This window comes from Melopsittacus undulatus, chromosome 1 (genome assembly GCF_012275295.1).
Source record: "Melopsittacus undulatus isolate bMelUnd1 chromosome 1, bMelUnd1.mat.Z, whole genome shotgun sequence".
In the NCBI taxonomy this organism is placed as follows: Eukaryota; Metazoa; Chordata; class Aves; order Psittaciformes; family Psittaculidae; genus Melopsittacus; species Melopsittacus undulatus.
Genome location: NC_047527.1, coordinates 111019377 through 111036352, shown reverse-complemented (window position 1 = coordinate 111036352; position 16976 = coordinate 111019377). Strand labels below are relative to the sequence as shown.

At 38.0% G+C, this 16976-nt stretch overlaps 1 protein-coding gene across 2 annotated transcripts in view; it reads left to right on the top strand.

Annotated features, from left to right (window-relative positions):
* The window catches only part of CCNY (cyclin Y), a 123580-nt gene that overhangs the window by 80192 nt on the left and 26412 nt on the right, over positions 1 to 16976 (top strand). Inside the window, exons 3-5 of one of the 2 annotated variants that reach the window (XM_034068795.1) lie at positions 1695 to 1729; positions 12235 to 12335; positions 15801 to 15836. In XM_034068795.1, coding sequence (XP_033924686.1) covers positions 1695 to 1729; positions 12235 to 12335; positions 15801 to 15836 — 172 coding nt within the window. The remainder of the gene's footprint in view (positions 1 to 1694; positions 1730 to 12234; positions 12336 to 15800; positions 15837 to 16976) is intronic. The other variant, XM_034068804.1, reaches the window with a different exon arrangement.

The window sequence follows — 16976 nt, the reverse complement described above, 5'->3', positions numbered from 1 at the left end:
TGTAAATACATGATTTCATGGGGAATTGAATAACGGATACAGGGGAAAATACAGTAAAGAAAAAGTAAGGTAGGGAAAAAAGATGATTAAAATGGAATTTGGAGTGTATTTGTAGCCTGTCTTTATATGATTTTGTCCATTAGAACTTTGTATGTGGTATAATTGTGATTAAAACACTGTTAAATACTTAACTGTGTTCAAAATTTTCAGTTATGTGCTCTTATTAGGTTTACATGCAGCTTATCAGAATTGTTTACTGCCTGTATATTGCAACATGCAATACTAGACAAAAACTTTGGCTGTTCTTAGAAATTAATATCTACCATAATTTTGGTGTTTTCAATTCTGTTGCTTTCTGGTAATAAATGTGGTGAGAGAAACTAAAGTGTAGTGGAATGTTTTAGGAGGACTTAAGGTAGTTTAACTATTTACTAGATAATCAGAATTTTCCTGCTGTTCCTGTTTAATTCTGTTTCTTATATAATGTCCATAATTGTGGATCTGAGCATGTACTAAGTGACATAGCTAACATCTGTCATGTGTGATTCTCCTTTCTGCTCCCTGGGAGGAAAATTATGTAAGGATTTTTAAAAGTCTTTTCGTATTTTCATTTTATGTCTGCATTAAATACAATTATTTCACAGTATTCATACATACAGCCTTGTTTATGTGAGGTCGCTTGCTTATAGTAAATCATGAATAACTGCTTCTCATCCAACAGGGAATGGACAGGCTATCCCACCATTATGAACACTCTTATTTTGCTAAGTGTATTGGGTTGCACAGCTTTCAAATCGCGGTGCGCCAAAGTGCATTTAATCACCTACAGCATGAAACCATTTTAATCCTGAAGTTTGATTTGTGTTAGCTGCCTTCAGACTTGTATCTTAAATGTTTTAGTATTCTCACTGACACAGAGCTGGGGTGAGTTAATGGGAAAGTGCTTTAAAAAAAATAAATAGAGTATATTTAATCAGCTGTAATAAGCATTTGCTTGACAATTAAGAGTTTATACATCTGTCTCCCTTTTGTTGCTTTTTACTTTGTGAATATTTTGGCTAATTGTGGCTTTGACTTGCAACCCTTGCTTGTGGTGACTGGTTCATACTCATCAAAGTAATGTATTTTCATGGTTATATGTGACATTAGTAATAGTTTCAGGCTTGCACCTGATAACTATAGAAGGCAGTGATGTAATGTGAATGGTTTCAAGGCTCCTCTATGGGAGTTAGTGTACAGTAAGCTATGATGAGAATTCGCTAACACTGTGGTGTAGCTGTTTAGCTGCTTTCATGCCTGTAGCGTAGGCCACTTTGTAGCAAGGTATCTTGCACAAAGGCACTGGTGGCTTAGAAGTACATACACAGAGAACTGGTGAAGGATGCCTAATCCATTGCTAACTTGGGACTGTATCTTACTGCATATTAACTTTCCCATGCGGACCAACGCTTGGTGAAGTACCCAAATGGATGAGAATTTTAATCCATCACCACACTAGTGAGAGTAAATGCCTTTATGCGTGCAGATACATGTTCTTTCTGTGTTTGATATGTAAATATACTTGGTTAGTGTAAAAGCAGTTATAATGTTGCACATCGATAGCCTCCTGTTCTTTTTATTATAAATGGTATATAAGAAACTTAATCAGGAAAAATAGTCATGTAATATTTCTATCATATTTTGTGTTTTTGCAGTGAGAGAAAAACGCAAGAGTCTCTATATAAACCACGTAAGTGAAAATGCCTCGCTATGCAGCTTTCTCCTTGTTGTCTGTATTATACAGTAAATAAGTTATCATGCGTGATTTCCATATTGGTGAAAGGGTGCTGATGATTCAAATGTCTGTTCTGCATCAGGATCCAGAAGTATAGGTCTTGGCTGTTGAGTTAGTGGAATGGTGGATGTCTTGGTCTGAAGACAGTATCATGCTCACAACCAGTGTACATAGGCAACTGGTACCTGGGACAAAGAGCTGCACACATCAGTGTGAGTTGTAAAATTCTTACAAAGCTCTCAAAACTTTAAATTACATTTGTATGCAAGTTTGGATTGGCAGAGAGCTGCAGCATTTCATATTTACGCAGAAGTTTTGAAGTGCCTGACCAGCGTTGATGCAATGTAAATGTGCACTGACATGTGCTACATGCTGAGTATGAAGATGGGGGTTTGTTATGCTTGTGTAACCCAGGCATTTTTCAGTTCAATTCTCTTCTGCTTGAATCAAATTCATGGTGAAGCTGAGAGCAAATCCCCTGTAGCCTGCTTTGGACCAAGCTCTTTGCCCCAGTTAGTATTTTTTGTACTAACAAACAGTAGCTTGTTAGTACAAAGAAGCACCTGGAACCAATGCAGTTCCCAGTATCTTAAAACTTGTGCTGAAATATCTGGAGTTATGCCTTAGTAAAATTGAGGAGGGAAAGAGCTAATTGTCTCCCAGTGGTATTTGCATTTAGGGTGAAATGGGGAGTTCTCAAACTCTTCTCTCTCTGTAAATATAGGCCATCACTTCATGAATCATTTTTAAACCACTACAGCTGCTGAAAGAAACAGATGTGATTTATAGGCTATGCATCCCTTTGTGCTGGGCAAATGTTTGTGCAGCTCCAGGTAAACTGGATTGCAGCACAAATGCAGGCATAAATGGATCTGTTCCTGAACGTGATTGCACCCTCAGAAAGGGAGGGAGGGGAGAGAAGGCAGGACTGTTTCGTTTGTTGGCAGAACTAGTTTGTGCTGAGTGTTTCTGCAATTACTGCCTGGCTTCAAAAGCAAGCTGGGATTTTCAGTTTCCCAAGAGTTAAGATTTTGAGAAGTCATGAGATACTGAAAGGCTTATAAAGGCCTTAAAGCTTGCCCCACAAGTTTAGCAGATATTCTCAGTACTTCTCACCTCCTGTTCCCCTGTAAAACACTTCCATTGTTTACAGTGCCTGTGAGGGTGGCTTGCAGTGAAGTTGTATTGCTATAAAATTACTTGTAAAGCTATTGCACTGGGTTCCTGTAAATTTAATAATGTGTGCTCAGGAACTTCCAGCATGCTTTGTAGCCTCAGACTTGAAAGGTTCCATGCAAAAAAAAAATATTTAGACACTGCAAAGAAAGGTAATAACTGAGTTTCTGTAACAGTCTGCCTTGTGTCATGGATGAAATTCTCACAGATCCTGAATCGTTTCATGTCATACAGAAGATGTGTTCTGCATTAGGCAAACTGCAAGTGGATTCCTCTGGTGGATTGAACAAATATAACTATTACAGATGCTGCTGGAAGCACACACTATTGCAATTCTTGTATCAAATATTTTAGGCAATGCTGGCTTGTGCAGAAAAGGAAAGGGTGATCAGATCCTATCACTGAAATGTTGTGTTGTTGGGAACTCAGTGTAGCAGCTTATCTAGTTGATATCCTAAGTAAACCTCTCCCTAATTTCCTTTTTTTTTCCTTCCCCCTAGGTATCATTCAAAGCATTGGCTAAGGTTGCACCAATGTAAACTTCCCTCATTAGTCTGGTTTACTGCTATCTTAAGCCTGACTTCTTTCTGCTTACAAAGCACTTCTAAATTACAAAGCTAAAAATAGCCTTTATGAAGCCGAAGTCCTTACTGTAGCTTTCTCTCCGTGTCCTTACAAGTCAGTTAAATTTTTTAGCCAATGCTCATCGATAAGGTATATTTTCAAATGTGGCCTGTGATATTTAAGTTACTTCAGCAACCTTTGAGTATTCATTCAGCACCTCTGAAAAATTCAGTCTGCTAAAGCTGTTGCACAAACTGGTGATCATTTTTGAAGTGGTTGCTGTGGCCTTTAACTGGCAACTGTTTAGGTTTGTAGACTGCAGGGAGCCATTGTAATTTTCTTAGGCAGCCTTGTTTGAGGAAATAGTTAAGTTTAATAATTATGTGTGGCAAATGATAGGGAGTATTTGCATGATAAGTGAATTTGTTGTATACCCTATTAGTTGATCGTTCTTTTCCATCATTTTTCAGCATGTGCTGAGTGCATTTATAGCAGGAGCTATTCCTACTCATTTGTTTCCCTGTTGATGTGAAGTGCTTGGTCCCAGTATCTGCTCTAGAGGAAACAAGCCAAGAGGACCTAAATTTTGGAGCATTGTTTTGTCTTCTTTTTACAAGAACTCCTCACCATAATGCAGCACTCTTTTATGGTTTTTCCATAATGTCATCTCTTCTCTTTCTAAGTCCTATATATTTATTTTTCTCTCGTGATAAATAACCAAGATAAGCAACGAGACATTTTTATGCTTTTGTGCAGTATCTTATTGGTTCTTTTGCAGGCATTTCCTGGGCAATGAGGGAGGCTGGCTAGTAAGACAAGTATCAAGAAAAGTTGTGCTTTTTCTTTTTTAGTGACTTGCCTAATTCTGTGTAGCAACAGATGAGAATAGTAATTTATACAAGTTTTGAAATGTTACCTATTAAAACAATATCAGCTCTTCCTCATTTACAAGTCCACTTTCTCCATATGATCACGCCATTGTTCTTTTCCTTTCTTGCTTGCTTTTGTTTGTAGTGTTTTAATTGGATGACTACTATGCTTTGATCCCCAAATACAAATCACAGGTTCCTGCTTTGATTTATTGTGTGTTGTCAAGGGCTGGCAGTTGTCCTGTTTCAGATTCACCTTGTCAGTAGGTGTGATGGAAGAAGCCAGCAGCTGTTTGGTTTTTGGCATGGGGCCGGCAAGGGGAAAGGAAAGTCAGGGTGAGAGGTTGCTGTGGAGAAGACATCAACTCTCAGTCTTTCCACAGAGCCCAGGGAGAAAGACAACAGGTTGAAGATGGTGCTGGATACTTTGCATCCTTGTAGGTGCTGGCAGTTATCTAGCTACCTACCATATACTTGATATTTTTGCTTTCTTTCAGCCTATTTTAATTTCTAAACAGTTGCAACAGACTCTGCTTCCCCTTCCCATTGAACTGGCAGTTGCTGGGTTTTTGTTTCAGTTTTAGTGTAGCTTCAGTGTGCGCTTGCCTTTTCTTTTAATCCTGCTTAGTCAAGCTGCTCATGGGGATAAAGATGCAGACTGAGATAGAGGCGTTTCCTTTTTCAGAGAGGAGAGATTGCATCAGTATCTCTGCCTGTACAAGGAAAGCAAACAGGAAGATATGTTTTATGGTTTTTGAGGGTGTGGGTGGAGAAAAGAGTGAATGTTTTATTATTGCTTGCAGTAGCTACTTCTTCGTACTGGTTGGTTATTTTTTTACAGGGGAAAGGAGCAGAGTAGGGGTGGAAAAGTTGTTTTCTCCATCAAGTTTTTCTAGAAATTTTCCCTTTCAGAAAGTACTTTCCTCCCTTCTTGACAAGATGTGCTCTTAATGTTGAATCTCTGTTCATGGGCAATAATAATACTGTAAGAATATGGGATATTTTTTGCACATTGGAATATTTCTGGGGGAAGATAGGGTGGGAAGGATAAAAGAGAAGAAAGATAAAAGGAATATCTCTCTTCTGCATATATTTACCTTTTTTTAATTCTGGTGACACTTCATCAACCTTGTAGCAGCAAGGCTTGCTTCCTTTCAGCATCATCTTTAGGGATCTGGATATGACTTCCACTGTCTACTACACAACAACTGGATGTTCAGATCCCATCAGACTGATACTGTTTTTGTCATTCCAAGTGCAAAACCTAACGTGTATAGACCAAAATTTTTCAGGCATTTTGGGGAAAAGTTCCTGGGCATCATTCATGTCCAAACCCCAGTCCATGTAAGTGACACTGTAGGATTCACATCAGGGGATGTTTCTTCCCGGCAGGAGCCCAGCTGATGGAGACTAGTGGAGAACAGAAGGGTACTTTGCTGTACATGGTGTGCCAGAAGCAATTTCTGTGAGCCTTTTTGCATACTTGAAATGATGTATGGTATTTGCTTCTGTGTAGCCCCCAAATTTTCATGTCAGATTGCATAGAGAGGGTGTCCTGCTTCCCTAATGTAAAACTACTAGACATGTGACTGGTAATCAAACACTTTCAACTAGTGATTATAAGAGAAATAAGATACATTCTGAAATGGGAGCATAGTCTGAAAATCAGTTTAATCTGTGAAGCATGCAAAGCATAACATAAAATGTGAGATGTTGTTTTAAAGTGGACTGCCTAAGGCTGGCTGTTGTAAAGGCTTAAAATTGCTGTCCAAATTCCTTAAGATATTTTAATTAACATTCCTTCCTCAAAGAGAAGAACAAGATAAACTGGAAGATAGATTACAGACTTCTCAGGTGCTCTTGAAGCTCTCCTAGAGGTTGCTTAATGTGCTCTTTGCTCCCCTCCATAGCAAAATCACAAAAAAACAGGTCTAGAGAAGGTCTTTATATGCCATCTGGCCCTATACTTATGCCATTCCTAACAGATGCTGTTCAAGCTTTTTCAGGCTTCCAATAAGTTAGAATGAGCAGATTTTCTTTAATGGCTTACCTAAACTTGAAGGATTTTTTTCTACTATCTTTCAGCCCCTTGCTTCTTTTCCTGGCCTCTAGGGCGATGAATTGTACGTCTTCTATTAGTCTCGAGGCAATAAGTTATATGAAATGACAAACTTTTGTAGGGGGAGGAACAAAAGATAGCTTTTGAGGTAGAATGAGAGCCCACAGGAGAGATCTTTTACAAGGTTGCTGTACAATACTTGCTGTGCTGAGAGCCTAGTAAGGTCCCTCTGGTCAAATTGCACAACAGTAGCAATTATGTGCTATGTAAATATAAGCCTTTGAGCTACTTCTAGTATTCAAAGAACTATTTAATCTTTCAGGTTTGTAAAGCAGGGTGCTTTATCAGTGGTTTAGTAGGGCCTGTGTGTGCCACAGAAGAGTTTACCAATGGTTGCTGAGCTGCCCAAGAGCTTGGTGGTATGCTGACATAGTTTTCTAAAGTTGATGTGAGTAAGGAAAGTTTTGAGAGCAAAATACTTGCAAGTACAGATCTAGTCTAAGGCATCATTTTTAGACATTACCAAACATTGGTAAAACTAACCAACTGGTTGAATCAACTAATCAAGGTTGAATCATGTTGTAGACTAATGAGGTACAATGGGTATTACGTAAGAGTGGTTGGACTGAATCTTTTTTATTGCTGTAGGCGTTGGCAAAGAAAGGTGAGCAGTTTCCACCAGCTTTGATTCAGGTGAATATATCCATATCTAGCCACTAAATGTAGACAATTATACTGTAGTATCAAATTATGCAAGATGGAAATAAATGCAGAGCTTTGTAGAGCCATGCAGAGAATTGTGTGCATGGCTTGCTTGATTTTGGAAACACTTTGGTGACCTGTAAAGTCATGTTTCTTCTGTGAAAAACGTTGTCAGAATTAAAATATGTCCTGAAGCAATAGAAGATCCATCCCCAAGATAGGAACCTCCCTTTTCCAAGTCAGAAGCAGTCCTGGTATATTGCTTGTTGTTGAAATTTGGATTCATGTGTACGTTTGCATGCCAGTTTTGCCTATTAGGATTTTGGCTAGCTTCTAACTGACTGGAAGCTAATGGGCATGTCTCCACAGATGGGTACAAGCAGGCCTCAATCTTTCCATGGGATGAAATACTGTTTAGCAGTACCTCTTAAAATCATGCAATAACTTACACCTGGTTTGATGGAAGAAGAGACAGTACTGTCATTATTTAGGACAGAAGCTGCAAATTATCTTTTGATGGGACAAGTGCAAAAGAACACTGAAAAAGGCTGAAGCTTCTCTGCCAAACTGGAAGCTGACTGGCTGAAGGCCAGCTCTTGTACAAAAGCTGTATAGCTTCATTAGGGAAGCTTTGTGCCCAATGAACACATCCTGCTGAGCCTCAGGGCACAGTGCCATACTAGTGTTGCTAAAGAGCTCCCAGGGCAGAGCTGGCTGGTTCTTTTCTGGTCAGTTCTGAGTATGGGGTTTGCTCAGTATGCACTCACTCATCTGTTAGATGTTTCTACCCCAAACCACCCTAGAATGACAATTTCAACAAAAGAAACAGTAACACTTCCCCTTTCCCCACAAATTTAGTTTTAATTTCAGAGTGATGCTAAAATGAAGGCTGAGAGAAACTCAACCTTTTGTTCATTCTCATTGCCAACTAGTTAGGAATTTCTTGTGATTCCTTTCATATCATAGCAGGTATACAGAAGCAGTTCTGCAGAGTTTGCATGATTTTGATGACAAACTAAGCCATTCTACTTCTGAAAAGATGTAGTTTATGTAAACTTCAGTAAAGTAAAGCCTGTTGTTCAAGCGTCGTGAAAGAAACATGATTTGGAAAGTTTCGGTTGAAGCTGGGAGAAAAATAAAACAGTGATATTTCCTTAGCACTTGTGCAAGAGGGGAGGACTGCTGGTTTTAAGAGCTAGGAACACCTGGCATTAACACAAATACACTGAATCTTGATCTCTTAGGGTTTGTTCTCTAAGACATGTCAAAGCTTAGCAATTCTTTCCATTATACATCTTTTCCTGTAAAGAAAGACATTTCACAAAACAGCTATTATGTACTCATTGTAACCTGTACTGTCAGCATTTCTTAATGAATGTCTTTGTTTGAAATGAGAAAAATAACTGCATCTGGAATAAAGAGCTACAAATTGTCCCTCCAAAAGAAATCATAAAATGATAGAAAATTGGTCCAGAATTCATCTCAAGAGGTCACTCAGTCTGGTTTCTTTCCTAAGAGCAGAATCCTGCATCTAAGCTGTTCCTGGTATATTATCCTATTCCTGGTATATATCATATTCCTTATATATCCTAAGCTATTCCTGGTATATGTTTGGTTTGCCTTTTCTTTACAACTTTCAGTGATGGAGATTCTATCACTGCTCAAGTCATTCAAGCTATCCCTGCTATTAGAAAAAGGTGATGTCTGGGTTGGATTATTTTTGCCATCACCTCCTCTCTCACTTTCAGGTCCAATCTTAACTTTCACTAGTTCACTAGAAGCCTGCTCTTTCTTATCCCATCCACACTGGTCATGGAGAGCAACATTCATTTCTTTGCAATTCCCTTCAACATGATTTAAGGCTATTGCTGTTGCATTGTTTTGGAGAAGACCGCTCCAGTCTTTCAGTTTTTCCTTCTAGATAATTTTTTTCAAACCTCTGATGAATCTTGTCCTTAAGGAATTTTGTGCCAGATGAAGTCAGGAGTCTTGCTGAAGTTGAGAATTTTGATGTCTACTGAATCTCAGCTTGGGTACCAACACTGCAAGTTAAAGTACACACATAAAGTGAATCCCACTTCATATTAATTAGGTACTTTTAATTCGTAAATATTTGTTAATAGCAGAGATTGTCAAGGCTCCACACGTGTGCTATGCTCACTGTCACGTTTGCATATGAAGATTTACAAAAGGAGCTATACCAGCCCTTTCTTCCTACATGTCAGCCTTCATGGTGGGACAGAACCTGAGAAGTTTCCCATTAATATTAGAATATAGAGCCTTGAAGAAATTAGCCAAACCTTCTTTCTCAGCTATTCTGATTTTCCTCTTAGATCCTCTCTGACTTGTCTAAATAGGAGATTTTTGTGGTCAGCCTTGATGAATTTGAAGTGTGAAGGCATTAAGCTCCTGTACAATTTTGGGTGTGGACTTACCCCATTGAAATGGACACAGAAAGGGGGTTCTCTGTAGGACAGTGCTGAATACTGAGATGATGCTCAGAAAACAATTTGGTCCTTTGCAAGGATGGAGAGGGTACCTGTGCAGCATTTTGTGGAGGTTCAGAAAGGCCTATTTGGCTGAACTGTAGGACTTAGATGTCTTCAGCTCAGTCAAGCTAGACTATGAAGCTGAAGGTGTTTTCCAGTAATTTGGAAAAGGCAGAAAATCTATTACCTGGTATGGCTGCACTTGGACATCAGAGTAGATGCTAGGAATGTTGATCTACCGATAGTTTAGTTATTTACATGGCACAAATGTGCATATATATCCAAGATAGTAGGTTTACAATTGGCACCATTCTTCAGACTGGGAGAGGTACCCCTTTCTGCCAAGTTGTTATGAACAGAAAGTGAGGCATGAGACACTACGTATTTTTCTGAAGTGTGAAAAGTTCTCTGCCTAACAAAGTGTGATGTGGGCTGAAAGCCGTGGAGAGTTCTGTGATATGGTAGTTTCAGAAATAAGGTGTGTGGCTGCAATTATTGGCATGTATCAAATGTAAATGCTGTTTATCTAGGAAGATTTAAATCTGACAGTGGTGTTGCTACAGAGTTGTTTTCTGTTTTTTTTTTAACTCATGTTTGCCTTGAACAAATCTAGTCCATTTATCTTCTATTTTATCTAAACCTTTAAACTATGTTTATACTTAAAATGTAGAATTAAAACTTTCCACATGCCTTTTTTTAGTTTGTTGTTTTTTTTTTTAATATCTATGCATCTCACTTTTTTTCAACCACTAAAGTTTTACTTTCTTATACTGATTTTAAGTTGCTTTGCCTTTATCATGCCTGCATAAGGTACTTAACAGACTAATCCAGAAATTCAAACTCAGCTGTGGTAGAACAAAGGCTATAAGTCACCACTCTCCTAGTACTTTTCTCTGTATACATCAATGCTAGATAGTACATTTTGTCATTAATGCTTCCAGTGCTTCTAAATGTTCTGTTTGATGCCTTGCTTTACATATAATAGCTTGGTAGGTTGATGGATTGTGAGCTTCCATAGTATCATGAAATATCTTTCCAAAGTCCTGGAGAATTTTTGAGAGAGGGATAGTTTTAATTTTCCCGGTAAACTTTTCACTTCCAAGAAAAGCAGTTCAGCCTATGATTCCATTGGTCAAGTGAAGGACCCTGACAGAATCTGTTGGTGAGATTTCACGTAATTTCAGTGTGGTGTTTCTACAATTGTGATAGTTTCAGAAAACGATTTTTTTTTTCCAGTTGACAGAAGATTTTGCATGCTCTTTCACTCATAGCTGGGAAAAATAGAAAGATGACTCAGATGCATGTAGGTTTTACCAGGAGTCTTATCTGTTCTCTGCCTAATGAATGCTGCTAAGGAGTTTGCTGCCTATGGAAAATTAATCATTAGTGAGAAGATGGGAGTGCTGGCAGTTTTAATAATACCTGTTCTGTAAATTAGACAGGGGAAAATATACTGATGTAGGAGACTCAGGACTGTAGCCTCAAGACTCAGTTGCTCTGAGCTGGCAAATGCCTGTGGATTCCACCGACGTTGTTGACGTTGGGCTCCACTGAAACAGTAGAAACAACATTCATTGTAAGGCACGTAAAATTTCCATGTCAATGTGCCAACTGAATTTTAAACCTATTCTGTTCTAACTTAAACATGTAATTTGTTGCAATTTGACTGGTCTTAACTTTCCTGACACAGGCTCTTGTTCAAGTTATTCACTAGCGTTAGGTAAAATAAGCCAGGATAAAATCAAAAAGCATTAATGACTGTGATGGCTATTAACTAACATGAAGAAACTATTCTCTTTAGACTGGTGGATTGTTGGCTGCTCTGAAGGAGCAAGGAGCTGGAGGAGAAGCTCTCTCAACAAAATATCTTCAGTAATAAGTAGTGCTGTCAAATGTCATTTTGTGGCTGAGCTTTTCAATGTTTTCATGTGGTAGTGCAGAAATACAGTTAAAATCTGTGGAAGACATTTTCTATTAAGAGATGTTTCATATCCACTTTCTCTTTCATACTTTGATGTATTTTCTTCCTTTGTAATAGCAAACTATTTTTGATTAATTATTTTTTCTGAGTTTTCCCTTTTAAACTTTAGATGTTTTAGTGGTCTTACTGTAAAGATCTCTTTCCCCTACTTCATTTTGTTGGAGTTTATTTGGGTTTGGGGTTTTTTTTAATTCTCTTTTCTCCAAGCATGGTTTTGTATCTATTTCTAAATCTGTCTTCATTGTTAACATGATTTCTTTTTCACTCTTCTACTTACTTTTTTGGATTGAGGACAGAAACAGGTCTTGTTCATCTTTTCTTTCCAAATATATGTATGCATTGGAGTAATTCTGCACAAAAATTTTTGCATGGTTTTTGGGAAGAAGGGGCAGAGGGCAGATTGGGACTGGAAAGCATTAGTCAAGGCACAGGCAGGGATTGTTGTGACTTTTGCACTGGTAATTATTTCTGAACTTTCTGAGCTGCTTCAGAACATGATCACATTACTGTGTGCGTCGTTGGGAGAGAGAGAAGTCTGGTTTTTCTGAATTCTTACATCTCCTCAGAAAAATGCTCTGGTATTACATAATTGCCATTGTTCTTTTGCATGTTTTTCATAGCATCCTCCTGGGCAGTTGAGAAGGAAGTACAGTTCCTGCTCCACTATTTTCCTGGATGACAGCACAGTCAGTCAGCCAAACCTCAAGTATACCATCAAATGGTGGGTTTTATAACTCTATTTTTTGTTTTGCTAGAGCCTGCATTAAATATGTGTATTTATGCATACATATTTCTGAACCATTACTAAGCAAACTTCAAAGGTTTTAGTTTTTGAAGGAGAAAATTTATGTATTTGATCATGCTGCAGAGGCAGTGAATAGGATAAGCAAGAGCTTATTTTCTTATTTTAGCTCTGTGCAGAGTCAAACTCCTAATACTGCATATCTCAACAGAAAGCAACAATTAAGATTCTCAGATTCCAACAGCTGAAATCCTTGTGCTTCAGCATTCAACCAGGTACTTGCTTGGGATGAGTCCTCGAAACTTACTTGGGTACTTGTTTATTCAGAGTTTTGGAATTACCTGAATTTTAAGACCTCTTTTCTGTTCATGAAATGATGCTTATGAACATTTGCTAAGCTTTCCTTCCTGTTTTCTGCTGGAAATGGAATTGAATTGTCTGCGGATTCACTCCCGTATTGAGTACAAGGGCACTGCAGTTTATTACATAGCAGTGGGGAGCTTTGTGTGCGGTGCGTACATGGGCTTACCCTTGGGTGATGCCTCAGACAATCATTTCAGGTTTCACTGGTGCTTTTCTACATTTGGAGGAAAATTAACTTGGTATTTATAGAGGATTGTTCTTCACACTTTGTACAGTAAGGGGAAAAAAATGAGAGAACAAATGCTCAGGCATTTCATGCTGTTTGTTCATTATGATTGCTGATACACTCTCTTGAGTTGTTCATAGGATGATTACCTTACTGTACTCAAATGCAAAAATTTATTAAGATAAAATATGTGCCACAGAAATACTTGCATGAGAGACAGATATATTCAGAATAACACATCCAAAGGGGTTTATAGTGTTGGTGGTCACTAAAACATGTTCTTAATTTTTCTAATTAAGGGAAAAAGAAGGGAATAGAGAAGGGATTTGCAGTCAGACTGACACTTAATTCCTTATCAGCTATTTCTGGCTGAATAATAGTCTTGCTTTTCCTCAAGTTTCTTTAATTAGTAACTTAATAATTCAGATGAACACTGAAAAAAGGATTTTTTTAAAATTTTTTTCTTTTTCCTTCTGGAATCCCATACTTTACTGCTCTAAAATACTTTGCATGCAGATTTAAGTACAGCCTTTTGGGTTTTGGGCCCCTTTTTCCCTCAGAACTGAAACTGCATATGGAAAGAAGAGGTGGGCTCAGTTGGCCGCAGCAGCCCAGAAGCTTTTGCAGCAGGCCACAGTGATCAGCAGCAGCTTGTTGAAGAGGAGACAGAAAGAAAAGCTGGGGGTTGGGGAGCAAAGTGGTGATGTCTGGGAAAGACTTGGGATGTAAGACAGGAGGGAGAGCCATAAGGAGGAGAGGGACCATGTCAGGCTGGAAGAGCTGTCGCTGGGTCTAAGTGGAAGGAGTTGTGCAGGGCTGTGGCCAGGCTGCCAGTGTGGGAAAGGTTAGAAGCTGCAAGGGGTCAAGGAGTTTGAAAAGGGTTATGTGGGGTGAGAAACTGGACTTTGGCACATAAGGCCTCTGGGTGAGGAGTCTTTGCTGTCTGGCTGCACATTTAACAGATAGAAGGGTAGAGAGACTGCAGGATTATTGCTTTTGTAAAACTTCGTTTCTTGCCTTCACCCTGGCAGCCTCTGCTGACAAATGGCTATTGCATGTAGGTAGATCTATGAGGGATGTATTTTGGCCGTCTTACTTGTTTCTTCTGGGTCGTGTGACACACTGGTATATTTAAAATATTAGTGCATATACTGGAGATCTCCAGCATCAGTGGGGTGGCTGGGGTAGGGTGATGGAAAGTTCCCTAAGCTTCTTTCCTGCATACCAAGAGCTGGCTGAACCAGCATATGAAAAGCAGAATGAAACTTGAGTCTGAGTTAATCTATTACAGCTCCAGAAGACTTTCAGATTCTGATACGGATTTGTAAATAGTAAATATTTTCTAAGCATAATTTGACATCTTGTTACAAAAGGAACCATATGGGCACCAAGCAGAGAGCTCTGTACATAGATTCTTGCATCTGCTTTCATAAAGTGAACTGGAGCTGCAAGTGTGTTCCTTGGGGCATAATTTAAAATTAAATTTGAGGACTAATTCATTTTGTGAATAGCTTTCAGTCAGACTAACTTCATTCATAAGTGCGGTTTTTGTGTTCAGTGAGGACTGTGCCCTTCAAATGTCTATGGTACACAGTATCTCTTAATTCCTTAAATATGTATCTATAGAAAAAATAAAATTTTAAAAGCACTTACGAGCTAAAAACTTTTAATGCAGCCAGGTAAGAGCTGTAATGCTCATACAGAGTTAGAAAACTGTTTTTACTTCCAACTAAGAAGAAGTATTTTCCACTGCATGGCTATTCAAATAAAGCAAAAACAAATAAACCTGAAATAAGTTAAAATTCTACTAATGGCGTAGCTCCAACATATTATTTTCCTAATACACAGTGTAGCAGTTTTCATGTAAAAATTCTGGAATGGAATTACAGAACAATCAATTGACTCTTTCAAAAGGCCTTTTATGGAGAAGGAAGGAATTTTGCATCAGTGTAAGTCACAAGCATCTTATAGTGAATCACTGACCAGACAAATTGTCAACAAACAGAAACTCCCTCCTTCATCCTTTGACTGGGTTTTGTGCTGCTGGAACAAGTAGGGAGTCATGAGTAGAGCATGTTTCCTTTGATAACACTGGAGTTGTGAGTTGGAATCTGGAGAATAACCATGAGAAACCATGTCTTAATTTTCTTTAGTCTCAAATGTTAATGAAATCAGTTAGTTGTGTATGTCATTAAAATCTTAGCTTTCTGTGAATGTAAGGACACTTTTTGTCTTTGCACAGAATTTAAACGGGGGTGAGTGGCTGAGAACATGGACAATGCATAATGCAGTGAGTTATTCAGGGAGTCGTCTTTCCTGAGTTAAAGTAAATAACTTGATGCCATAAAACTATAGAAACCTGGTATTTCAATCTGGTATGTGAGCAACTACATAGAAAGACAGCCAAAAGTTAATGGATTTAAACATAAAATCATAAGCCAAAGGTTATTAAAACATTTCATGTTAGCCTGGAAGCATTAGCAAACAATAACAGAGGATGTTCAATGTCTGTGATGCTTTGTCTTCAACCTCAGAAGTCAGTAAGAGTCTTATCATTGACTTTGGTGGCATAGGGCATTAAATGGAAGGTATGTGCAACTTGGTATATGGAGTATGAGTATTTTTGTAAGGTACTTGATTATTAGTGAACAGGAGGCACTTGGAGTGTGCTGAAGAGATATTATAGAATTGTCTGTTTAGAGCAGTCTTCCTGGTATCTAACACTGAACTGAATAAAATAGGCTGTTGAGCGTATTTTTGTCATGCATTGTGCTGGGTTTTAAATTTGCCTGTTAATATGACAAGTAATATAATTTGACAGTCCTCAGATATTAACTCTGTATTTTTCTTTACAGTGTAGCTCTTGCAATATATTACCACATCAAAAACAGGTATGTGAATAATGAGATCTTGTACTGAAGTTATCTAATCAAAACAAATTAACTGATCAAACCCTAAAAATCCATTCTGTGTTTCTTTCAAAATGTTTTTGAGTAGTAGTTTCCTTATTTCCCATGCTAGAAATGCGAAACAATTTCTTTTGTATGTTTTATATATATTATTTTGCTTAGAAAAAAAATAGAAATTAGAAGATGATGTACCGTAAAAATCTGGAAGTACAGTTAATTGCTGAAAAACTTTGGTCAGTTTTTGGTTTTATGTGTACTGGGCACTCTGGGCACTTCTGCATGGTTGCATATGTTGTGATTATATATAGACAAATCTGAATAGTGGCTTTCAGATTGTTTTTTTTTTGTCTTTTTTAATAATTTTTTTTTACTACACCTTTGTAAAGATAACTGTAAATCATTGATCAGTTAATGTTGATGGTGTTTGAAATAAAAAAAAATAGTAAATATACAGGAAGAGTGACATTGTGAATAGATGTAATTCAAAAAGCCTCAGAGCTGGTCCTGGCTTATCTCTTCTGGTGTAGTACATTTTAGATCTCTGCTCAGTCAAGTTGATGGAAATTGAATAGAAAATACATTCTCTAAAAGGTAACTTGGTGCATAATTTAGATTTCTTCATGTTGAATCATGGTTTTGTATCTTAACTTCCCTGTCCTCATGATATATCACAGTATCATAAGATAATATTTCCTGGCATTTCTAAGGAAAGATTGTATAAATACTTCAAGTGACTTTTGTCTATGGCTTTTCAATGTGTCTTTTCAGAGAACTTGGCTTAGATCTCAGTCTAACAAGCCACTTACACAGTTTTTCTCTGGACTGTAAGAAGTCAGACTAGAACAAAAGGAATTACTTGTAAATTTAAAGTTAAGCTGATACATCATTCGGGACCGTGTTTCAGGTCACTGGCACCCATCACACTTGACACAAGGCTGTCATCTGAAGAGAAACCTTTAGAAGTGCACAGGGGTTTAAGGGCTTAGGGTTTGATCTCTGCTGAAAGCACTTGGAAGACTTTCCAAGATGTCAGTGGGCCTTGAACAGAAACATGGCAATATGGAATGCAGGAGTTGGAGTGAAACCTTTATGCAAACTTTTAATCTCATTTCCCAGGAAATG